This window comes from Amphimedon queenslandica, unplaced genomic scaffold (genome assembly GCF_000090795.2).
Source record: "Amphimedon queenslandica unplaced genomic scaffold, v1.1 AMPQUscaffold_12578, whole genome shotgun sequence".
Lineage (NCBI taxonomy): Eukaryota > Metazoa > Porifera > Demospongiae > Haplosclerida > Niphatidae > Amphimedon > Amphimedon queenslandica.
In genome coordinates, this window is record NW_003547185.1 from 1 (window position 1) to 11909 (window position 11909).

The 11909-nt window shown below is 35.0% G+C and overlaps 1 protein-coding gene across 1 annotated transcript; it reads left to right on the forward strand.

Annotated features, from left to right (window-relative positions):
- Positions 1 to 236: 236 nt before the first annotated feature.
- LOC105314746 (E3 ubiquitin-protein ligase TRIM71-like) lies at positions 237 to 11302 on the forward strand. Its single transcript, XM_020003653.1, has 4 exons — positions 237 to 305; positions 363 to 1331; positions 4808 to 4968; positions 10269 to 11302. Exons 2-4 carry the CDS (start codon positions 366 to 368, stop codon positions 11239 to 11241), a joined length of 2100 nt encoding a protein of 699 aa, XP_019859212.1. The 5' UTR covers positions 237 to 305; positions 363 to 365; the 3' UTR covers positions 11242 to 11302.
- The last annotated feature ends 607 nt before the right edge of the window (positions 11303 to 11909 follow it).

Consider the following 11909-nt stretch of genomic DNA (forward strand, 5'->3'; position numbering starts at 1 on the left):
ACGCCTATGATCTACTTCATGAATTACATTGTGCATTATTATAACATGTGTATAATAAATGACTGTTACGGTGTTACCCTTCTTATATCTCTTCTCCATCATAGTTGATCTCCTTGACTCTTGTAGTATGGAGTGATTCCACTGAGACCTTGAAACCAGGACGCCATCCGGCCCGGGCCGTGACTTGTGGGCAGAAAAAAACAACCCACTTTAAGGTGGGGTCCAGGCTCTCTTCTCTTTCGTCGAGTCTTTTGTTTAGCGTTACAGTTCATTTTCACCTATTCTCTTGCTTTTACTTCTTAAAAGTAACATACTTCAGTCAGTGCGGGTATTGTGATGATTTATTTTCTCAAAGTTTATAGGAAATGGCAGAAAACACAAGTCCAGCTATCACTATGACTTGTGAGGTTTGTTCAGAGTATTACACTGACCCCCTCATGCTTCCCTGTCTTCACTCATTCTGTAAGAAGTGTCTAATAAAAGCTAAAGAGAAGCAAGGTAGTGCTGATACCTCATTAAAGTGTCCAACGTGTGACACTAGCGTTAATTTACCTGATGGTAAAATTGAAGGCCTCACTCATAACCTTTGGTTTGAACATAAATCAAAAGAAGCTTTGATCAAAAAGAAGATCGTCAGCAAGGAAGCAGTATCGTGTGATGAATGTGATGATTCCAGTGATGCAGCTGTCGTGTATTGCTGTAATTGTGGCCAGTTTCTGTGTGATTATTGTAAGAAAGGTCACAAGCGAAACAAGAAAAAAGCCAATCACAAGTTAATTGATTTAGAAACAAAAGAATCCATCGAATTGCCTACTATTAAGCATGAAGAGGGGTATTGTGATCGGCATATAGATCAAAAGCTGATTTACTATTGTAATGATTGCGAGAAATTAGTCTGCCCTAACTGCCTCCCAATCAAACACAAGGATCACAATATAGAAGATTACATTGACGTAGGAGAAACAGCACGTAAAGCATTAAGGGAAAGTGTTGCTAGTTGTGATGAAGTCATTCCTCCAGTCACTGAAGCTATTGCTAATGGAGAAAAGATGCTAGAGCAGATAGCAACACGTAAAGAAGAAGTAAGGCAGGAAATCAAGGAAACGTTTGAAGAGCTTAAAGCTGCTTTAGATAAGAGATGCAATGATCTACTAATGGAGACAGAAGAGATCGCTAGTGCTAAGAGGAATTCTATCAAGAAGCAGTTGGACGGGTTCTGTAAACTGGTGAAACAGGTTTCTCATGGTCGTCATCTTGCATCATTAGTGAGTGAGCGTACTGATCCAGGTGAAGTTCTCAGCGTTAAGAAGCTAATCACCAATCAACTAGAGGAATGCATTGAAGAGTATAAGAAACTACCTCTAGAAATAGAAGAAAACGAAGTGTTTTCAACTTGCCTTGATATCACTGCCATGAGCAATGAAATTTGTAAATATGGTGGTGTTTTTGAAGCTGATCCAGATCTTAATGCCATTGATAGTGGGTTAGCTATTCCATTGGGAACAGTAAAGAAAGAAAGGAAATTCAAAGTGTCTCTACCAGCAGGCATTGGTAAAGCAGCAAGCTATTTGAAGGGTTCCTTTATCAAAAGTGATGGTAATAAAGAGGAGGGTAGAGTTGTTATAGTCAATGATAACAACACAGCCATTGTATCATGCACACCTCAAAGTATTGGTGAATATGAACTATCAGTGACTATAAGAGGTCACCATATCAAAGGTAGTCCTTATCAATTGTCAGTAAAAGCATCAAGAGACTATACCACACTAACTAACCAGAGATCTTTCAATGTTGGGAATGGTACTACTGGTGTTGCTGTTCATACTAATGGTGCAGTATTTGCTGGTAGTAAGGATGGGTTTGTTCAAGTATTTAGTGAGGATGGTACTGCAGTAAGAAGGATTGGATCTAAAGGTAATGGTAATGGACAGTTTGGATGTCCTTGGGGTTTATTGCTGGTAGGAGACAGGCTCTATGTGTCTGATGATAATCTTAATCGTGTGCAGTATTTTTTAGCTACTACTGGTCAGTATATTGGTCAGTTAGGTAGTAAAGGTAACAGAAATGGACAGTTTTCTCGTCCTTTTGGTATGTCTACTGATGGTAAAGGTAATATATTAGTAGCAGATTTCAACAACAAAAGAGTACAAGTGTTTAAAGAAGATGGTACATTTGTACAAGTCATACAATGTGATGGTAATGCAACTGATGTAGCAGTTGATAATGAAGGAAAGATACACGTTACCATTTCAACTGAACATCATGTTCAAGTCTTCTCTCCTGATGGTAAAACTCATCTTGATACATACAAAAATTCAGCTGGTAACTTTAACTATCCTTATGGCATTGCTATTGATGATGAAGGATATATCTTTGTATCAGTTTATAATGGTGGCACCTCCTATCTTCATGTATTGAGTCCTGACAGGAAACAAGTCAAATTAATCTCAGTAGCTAACCCATTCAGTATAGCACTGGATAGAGATGGATATATTTATGTTGCTGAATATGATAACAAATGTATAACAAAATATTAAAGTAGTTGTTCAATAAAACTGTAATAAACTAAATATACATGTACTATTTACAATTTATGGTATGAAATGATATTTTCTCTCACACACACACACACACACTCTCTCTCTCTCTTTTCCCCTCTTTCTCATTTTCTAACTTTAAGTCACTATTAATTATTATTGTTATTAATAGATTGCTTGAATTTAAACTAGTTGTTTCTAAATATAATCACGTAAATATGCAACTGCTAGTGGCTGACATCTTGACACAATATTAACCAGTGTTGCTGGTACTCCTCCCATATCAACCCATTCAATGTATGTCATGTTTGACTCCACCCACAACCACACCCACCTGCACAAGATACGTGACTTGTTGGAGTAGTTTTTCTTTATAGCAATAAGGTTCAATGACCCACCCACTAGTCACGACCTAGTAAAACTTTGTAGATTTTAGTAATCTCGTTAAATTTCTCTCATCTTTCCTCTTGTGCAGTTTCACATTATATAATACAAGTTCCTCATCACAAAATTTACAATCTAAACTAAATTAATACAAATACATTAATTATTATAGTACAGTATTATACCTGTGCAAACAGTTCTTCATTGAAGAGCACATTTTGAGCTGATTTAAGTATCTGCTCCCATGGAGTTAACATCAACTGTTGCTTATGAAGCTGAATGAAAGAAGACGGCAACAAAGAATTAAGAGAAACAACCTCTGGAACAAAAACCACATCAACATGTACACATAGATGACATGTACAATCATGTGATAGTCATGTGACATACCATTACCTTTAATAGGTCTGTCTGCTAGGAATGTAACTACTTCACTCCTTCCTCTTAATTCTTGAGGTACCACTACTGACAGTATATCATTAGTGCCTTCAATTCCTTTATGAACCTCAAACTGAACTGACTGAGCATACAGTGAACCAGTTGCAATAAATAATGATAGTAACATTCATCAAAAAATGACTAGGAGAATTGTTCATTCTTATTTTTTCTGATACACATCCATGTTCTCATGTTGTGTAGCAAGTTTAAACTAACCCTGAACAAAATTGGATTTTACACAAGTTACTCAAAATCTGGCCAAAGTCCCTGTACAGGGTCTTTGGGCAAATTTTTGCCAAAAATAAAAAGGTGACAATTCCCCTTTTTAATAATTTTTTTATGATGCATATACACAATCTTATGTTGTGTAGAAAATTTGAGCTGATTCTGATCACATTTGGATTTTTTACAAATTTTTAAAGTAGCTCCAAAATTGGGCAAAAATCCCTATACTATATTGTACAGTGTTCACGAGTCATTTTATGCGAAAAAAGAAAAGTGAAACATGAGCTGATTTTTTGCCAAAAATGAAAAACTGATAAATCTCTATTTTATAATTTTTTCTGATGCATATACATGTTCTTATGTTGTGTAGCAAGTTTGACTTCATTCCAATCAAAATTAGATTTTTTACAAATTTTTAAAGTTGCTTCATACTATAGTACCCATTACTGTTATACAGTGTGTGTGTTATACTTCATTCCAATTAAGTTACCTGATCTATAGCTGAGGTCTCCACTGACTCCATTAGCTGTTCTACGTAGTATCCATCTTCTTCTTAAATCATATAATGCTCTGTAAAACTAGTGATCAGTTTGACTGGATAATCTCTTGAGTGGCTCAGCTCCTTTTCTTAATATCTTGGAAGCTACATCAAGTGCCTAAAAAACTCATGATAATATCAACATACATGTACATGTACATGTACATACACAATGATTAACTATCAATTTAATGGGGACAAAACTGCTATTCATAATAAATACAATACAGGTAAAGAAATAGTACATGTAAATGTATACTATTGCCAATATTATGCCTTATAATCTTCTATATTAAAGTACATGTATTGTGCATGCATAACTGTATAAAGTAACAAATCATGAGGCTAACCTTCTTTTAATTTGGTATTGATATGAAGGAGGTAATGTGTATTTCTTATTAACATAAACTGGATCCAGTGACAAGTATTGATGATGATTATGAACAATTTGTAACACATCAGACAGTACACTAACTTCAGTCAATGCTTGCCTGCAATAAAGACAAAACTAATAATAAAGTTTAACTATCCTTTATGCATGCAATACATTGATACTGATACTCTTGTTTATACAAATTCATGTATTTATGCTCTTGAGTTCCCATGGCCAGCGATGACTTGGTTTCTTAGTTGTAGGACCAGAAATACCCCCCTCCTCCTCCTCTTGTTTATTAATCAACTAAAGGAATGCATTGAAGAGTATAAGAAACTACCTCTAGAAGTAGAAGAAAACGAAGCAATTGTGACAAATCTAGATACATCTACTTTAAATGAAAAAATCAGTGAGTTTGGATACATTTTCAAACTTGAGCAGCTTGACCCATCACTTTATTCCATTGATAGTGGGTTAGCTATTCCATTGGCAACAGTAAAGAAAGAAAGGAAATTTAAAGGCTCTACCAGCAGGCATTGATAAAGCAGCAAGCTATTTGAAGGCTTTCTTTATCAAAAGTGATGGTAGTAAAGAGGAGGGTAGAGTTATAGTTAATGATAACACTACAGCCATTGTATCATGCACACCTCAAAGTATTGGTCAATATAAGCTATCAGTGACTGTAAGAGGTCAGTCAGGTCACCATATTAAAGGTAGTCCTTATCAACTGTCAGTAAAAGCATCAAGAGACTATACCACACTAACTAACCAGAGATACTTTAACGTGGGGAATTATACTACTGGTGTTGCTGTTCATACTAATGGTGAAGTATTTGCTGGTAATCGCTATGGTGGGTTTGTTCAGGTATTTCGTGAGGATGGTATTGCAGTAAGAAGGATTGGCTCTAAAGGTAATGGTAATGGACAGTTTGGATGTCCTTGGGGTTTATTGCTGGTAGGAGACAGGCTCTATGTGTCTGATAATACTCTACATTGTGTGCAGTAATTCTCAGCTACTACTGGTCAGTATATTGGTCAGTTTGGTAGTAAAGGTAATGGAAATGGACAATTCTCTAATCCTTGTGGTATCTCTACTGATGGTAAAGGTAATATATTAGTAGCTGATAACAGCAACAATAGAGTACAAGTGTTTAAAGAAGATGGTACATTTGTACAAGTCATACAATGTCAGAGTACTGCATGTGATGTAGCTGTTGATAATGAAGGAAAGATATATATTGCTACTCACAATGATAACCATGTTAAAGTCTTCTCTCCTGATGGTAAAACTCATCTTCATACATACAATAATCCTCATAGTGTCTCTAGTTATCTTCAAGGTATTGCTATTGATGATGATGGAAATATCTTAGTATTGACTTACAATGGTAGTAATTCTTGTGTTTATGCATTGAGTCCTGATGGGAAAGAAGTCGAATTAATCTCAGGATTAAATAATCCATATGGTATAGCACTGGATAAGGATGGGTGTATTTATGCTGCTAACAAGAATCGTATAATGAAAATATTCAAGTAGTTATTCAATAATAAAAATGCCTCTCCTTTCCCTTCTCTCTCTTGAACACACTATCTATCTCTCAGACAGTTATTATTTTTATAAAAATAAAAGTGCAAAATGTCATTATTATTATTATTATACTAGTATATGCCAATAACTCCATAACACATTATACATATGTTTTATACCGGTACATCATAGTTAGATCAATAGGTGAGTCAGTCAGTACCTGATAATAAACTCTCTCTTTGAATTTAAACTAGTTGTTTCTAAATAATCATGTAAAATGCAACTGCTAATGGCTGACGTCTTGACACAATATTAACCAGTGTTGCTGGTACTCCTCCCATATTAACCTATTCAATGTACGTCATGTTTGACTTTACCCACAACCATACCCACCTACACAAGAGTAGTTTTTCTTAGTTCAATGACCCACCCACTCGTCATGACCTAGTAAAACTTTGTATATTCTAGTAATCTCGTTACATCTCTCTAACCTTTCCTCTTGTGCAGTTTCACATTATATAATACAAGTTCCTCATCACAAATGATTGTATAATCTAAACCAAATTAATACAAATACATTAATTATTATAGTACAATATTATACCTGAGCAAACATTTCTTCATTGAAGAGCACATTATGAGCTGATTTAAGTATCTGCTCCCATGGAGTTAACATCAACTGTTGCTTATGAAGCTCAATGAAACAAGACGGCAACAAAGAATCAAGAGAAACAACCTCTGGAACAAAAACCACATCAACCTGTACACATAGATGACATGTACAATCATGTGATAGTCATGTGACATACCATTACCTTTAATAGGTCTGTCTGCTAGGAATATAACTACTTCACTCCTTCCTCTTAATTCTTGAGGTACCACTACTGACAGTATATCATTAGTGCCTTCAATTCCTTTATGAACCTCAAACTGAACTGACTGAGCATACAGTGAACCAGCTGCAATAAATAATGACAGTAATGATTCATCAAAAATGACTAGGAGAGAATCCTTCATTATTATAATTTTTCTGATACATATACAAGTTCTTATGTTCTGTAGCGAGTTTGAGCTAATTTCAAACAAAATTGGACTTTATATGAATTTTAAAATTACTCAGAAATCAAGCCAAAAACCCTGTACTATAATAGCACAGGGTCATTGGCCAAATTTTGCCAAAAATGAAAGGGTGAGAATTTTCCACTTTTATAATTTTTCCTGATGCATATACAAGTTCTCATGTTGCATAGCAATTTTGAGCTGATTTCAATAAAAATTAGAATTTTTACAAAATTTTTAAAGTCCCTTCATACTATAGAACCCATTACTGTTATACTGTGTGTGTGTTATACTTCATTACAATTAAGTTACCTGATCTAGAGCTGAGGTCTCCACTGACTTAATTAGCTGTTCTACATAGTATCCATCTTCTCCTTAAATCATATAATGCTCTGTAAAACTTGTGATCAGTTTGACCGGATAATCTCTTGAGTGGCTCAGGTACTTTTCTCAATATCTTGGAGGCTATATCAAGTGCCTAAAAAATTCATGATAATATCAAATGTACATGTACATACACAATGGGTTCACAATCATTAAATATCAATCTAATAGGGACAAAGCTGACTAAAAGAACTGCTATTGATCTGTGACTTTGCCTTTATAATCTTCTATATTGAGGTACATGTATTGTGCATGCATAACTGAGTAAAGTAACAAATCATGAGGCTAACCTTCTTTTTAATTTGGTATTAATATGAAGGAGGTAATGTGTATTTGTTATTAACATAAACTGGATCCAGTGACAAGTATTGATGATGATTATGTTGTAACACATCAGACAGTACACTAACTTCAGTCAATGCTTGCTTGCAATAAAGACAAAACTAATAATAAAGTTTAACTATCCTTTATGTATGCAATAGACCAGTTGGCGCTAAATATATTCATAGAATTTTAAATATATTCATAGAATTTTGAGTATATTCATTGTGATACCGTAAATAAAGTAAAATTTTCCTACCGCCATTTTGGAGTCCTACTTCCAATGGTTGTCTATGGAGCGATCGTGAAAAGAGCTTAGTCTCCAAAAACTGCTGTATTTATTCGTTACAACAATATTGCTACTGCTTACTGACCATCATCCAGTGTCTAGAGTTGGCTCATGGAGTTTAATAAGTGCCACTAAAAGATATAGAAGCAAAGATATTACTTTCTCCCATTCTACTCTTAGTAAATAAGACTCCGAAATGACGGCAGGAAAATTTTGCTTTATTTACGGTATCACAATGAATATACTCAAAGTTCTATGAATATACTTAGCGCCAACTGGTCTATACATTGATGCATGATTTATACTCTTGTTTATACAAATACATGTATTTATGTACTTGAGTTTTGAGTGTGTGAATTCCCATGGCTAGTGATGACTTGGTTTCTTAGTTGTAGGACCAGAAACTCCCTCCTCCTCCTCCTCTTGTTTCTTCTTTCCTTCTTCTCTGTCATTATCATCATCAGCTCTCTCTTCTCTAAAGTCAACATGTTGAGCTAATTCACTTAGTTTCTGAGAGAGAGGTCTCCTACAAATAAATACGTGCCATGTAACAATTTTAGTGTACAACGTATATATAACAGCATCATTTTATATGCTATAAGTGATTTTATGTTATTAACTTATGTCACTTTAATTTAGAATTCCCAATTAAAATTAAAACCTCAAGCGAACTCAAGAGTCAAGAAAATAATGAAATGTCATCTACTCAATTAATTACATCATGTATTATTATAATAAATGACTGTTACCCTTCATATATCTCTTCTCCATCATAGTTGATCTCCTTGACTCTTGTAGTATGGAGTGATTCCACTGAGACCTTGAAACCAGCATCACCATTGGACACCATGTGTGACTTGTGGGCGGATCAAGGCAAATTAAAATTAAAATTTCATTTACTCTATTATCTATGATATTGCGGGGGTGTTGGCAACAAATGTCACACAAACAAGGGCGGGGCTCATAGACAACAGTACAAACAAAGTTACATTTGAAGCAACAGCAATTACAGCTTAAGTAAGTTAAATATTATCAGCTACAAGAAGATTATTTACTTTCTTATAGGTAACAATGGCAGAAACCACAAGTCCAGCTATCACTATGACTTGTGAGGTTTGTTCAGAGTATTATACTGACCCCCTCATGCTTCCCTGTCTTCACTCATTCTGTAAGAAGTGTCTAATAAAAGCTAAAGAGAAGCAAGGTAGTGCTGATATCTCATTAAAGTGTCCAACGTGTGACACTAGCGTTAATTTACCTGATGGTAAAATTGAAGGCCTCACTCAAAACCTTTGGCTAGCTCAGCAAGTTAAGGAAGCATCCGTTAAAGATAAAATGAGCAAGAAAGAAAGCACATTATGTGAGCAATGCAGTGAGGATACTGCTGTCACGTTTTGCTGTGAGTGTTGGCTGTTTCTATGCGATTTCTGCAAGACAGCACATAAAAGAATAAAGAGCACGAGTCAACACAAACTGGTTAACATTGGAAAGGAGAGTGTCCATCAATTAAGCACAGAATTGCCAAATATGAAGCAACAGGCTGTTTTTTGCATTCAGCATTCAGAAAAGCTGACATACTATTGCAAGGATTGCAATAAATTGATTTGTCAAATTTGTCTTAACGATAAGCATAAAAGTCACAATTACAATGATTACCTTGATGAAGGAAAAACAGCACGTAAAGCATTAAAGGAAAGTGTTGCTAGTTGTGATGGAGTCATTTCTCCAGTCACCGAAGCTATTGCTAATGGAGAGAAGATGCTAGAGCAGATAGCAACATGTAAAGAAGAAGTAAGGCAGGAAATCAAGGAAACGTTTGAAGAGCTTAAAGCTGCTTTAGATAAGAGATGCAATGATCTACTAATGGAGACAGAAGAGATTGCTAGCGCTAACAGGAATTCTGTCAAGAAGCAGTTGGACAGGTTTCATAAACTGGTAAAACAGGTTTCTCATGGTCGTCATCTTGCATCATCAGTAAGTGAGCGTACTGATCCATGTGAAGTTCTTAGTGTTGAGAAGCTAATCACCAATCAACTAGAGGAATGCATTGAAGAGTACAAGAAACTTCCTCTAGAAATAAATGAAAATGAAGCAATTGTGACACGTTTTGATACCACTGTCATGAGCAATGAAATTCATAAATATGGCAGTGTTTTTGAAGTTGATCCAGATCTTTATTCCATTGATAGTGGGTTAGCTATTCCATTGGCAACAGTAAAGAAAGAAAGGAAATTCAAAGTGGCTTTACCAGCAGGCATTGGTAAAGCAGCAAGCTATTTGAAGACTTCCTTTATCAAAAGTGATGGAAGTAAAGAGGAGGGTAGAGTTGTTATAGTTAATGATACCAACACAGCCATTGTATCATGCACACCTCAAAGTATTGGTGGATATGAACTATCAGTGACTATAAGAGGTCAGCATATTAAAGGTAGTCCTTATCAACTGTCAGTAAAAGCATCAAGAGACTATACCACACTAACTAACGAGAGATCCTTTGATTTGGGAAATCGTACCGATAGTGTTGCTGTTCATACTAATGGTGAAGTATTTGCTAATAGTAAGGATGGGTTTGTTCAGGTATTTAGTGAGGATGGTACTGCAGTAAGAAGGATTGGATCTAAAGGTAGTGGTAATGGACAGTTTGACTATCCTTGGGGTTTATTGTTGGTAGGAGACAGGCTCTATGTGTCTGATAATAATTTTAATCGTGTGCAGTATTTTTCAGCTACTACTGGTCAGTATATTAGTCAGTTTGGTAGTGAAGGCAATGGAAATGGACAATTCTATACTCCTCGTGGTATATCTACTGATGGTAAAAGTAATATATTAGTAGCAGAATACAACAATAAAAGAGTACAAGTGTTTAAAGAAGATGGTACATTTGTACAAGTCATACAATGTGATGGTAAAGCAACTGATGTAGCAGTTGATAATGAAGGAAAGATACACGTTACCATTAGCAATCAAAATCATGTTCAAGTTTTTTCTCCTGATGGTAAAAGCCAACTTGATGCATACAATCATAACTTTAATTCCCCTCAAGGTATTGCTATTGATGACGAAGGATGTATCTTTGTATCAAGTAACAATGGCTACCTTCATGTATTGAGTCCTGACAGGAAACATGTCATCAAATCAATTCCATTTGCTAAAAAGATGGTGTAGCACTGGATAAGGATGAATATATTTATGTTGCCGAATATGGCAACAGTCGTATAATCAAATGTTAAAGTAGTCATTAACAAACTGCAATAAACTATAAGCTGATACTTATAATATGTAGTGACTTTAGAACTATAGATATAAACTTAGACCTATAGCATAAATAATTATTTTTTAGAATTTCATTTTTAAAAATTTATTTTTAAAATACAAAAGTTAAAAAAGCAGCAACAATTTGAACAAAAATAATAATTTTAAGCTATTGTACTGTATCCGTTCCTAGCAACAGTTCTTATCATACAGTAATAGAACCAAACAGGGACAGCTACCATCACTACTATTGCTCCTATACAAGAAGGAACAGAAACACCAATGAGACATTGCGTATTCCACTGTACTAAAAGAGTTATATTAATATCCATCATAGTTGTACTTGTGGTGTTAAAAAGGAGATATATATTCACCTTTCTGTGTAGATACTTAGTATGTGTTATTGGACAGGTAGTGTGTTGTGAGGAAACGCTGGAGTTCTCATTCAGTCCACTAATATTGATTATTGTTAGATTAGCTGATAGCCAGATAGATCTAGTATAGCCCACAATTTTAGCAATGTACCAACCAATGTAATAGAGTTTGTTAGGAAGTAGATGGAATCTTTTATTTGCTACTCG

Excerpts from the sequence above, each read along its gene's own strand:
- LOC105314746 (XM_020003653.1), top strand. The coding sequence starts at position 366 with ATGGCAGAAAACACAAGTCCAGCTATCACTATGACTTGTGAGGTTTGT. Across the intron at positions 1,332-4,807 it reads TAATCACCAATCAACTAGAG|GAATGCATTGAAGAGTATAA; the intron begins GAATGCATTGAA and ends AATCAACTAAAG. Across the intron at positions 4,969-10,268 it reads CTTTATTCCATTGATAGTGG|GTTAGCTATTCCATTGGCAA; the intron begins GTTAGCTATTCC and ends CATTGATAGTGG.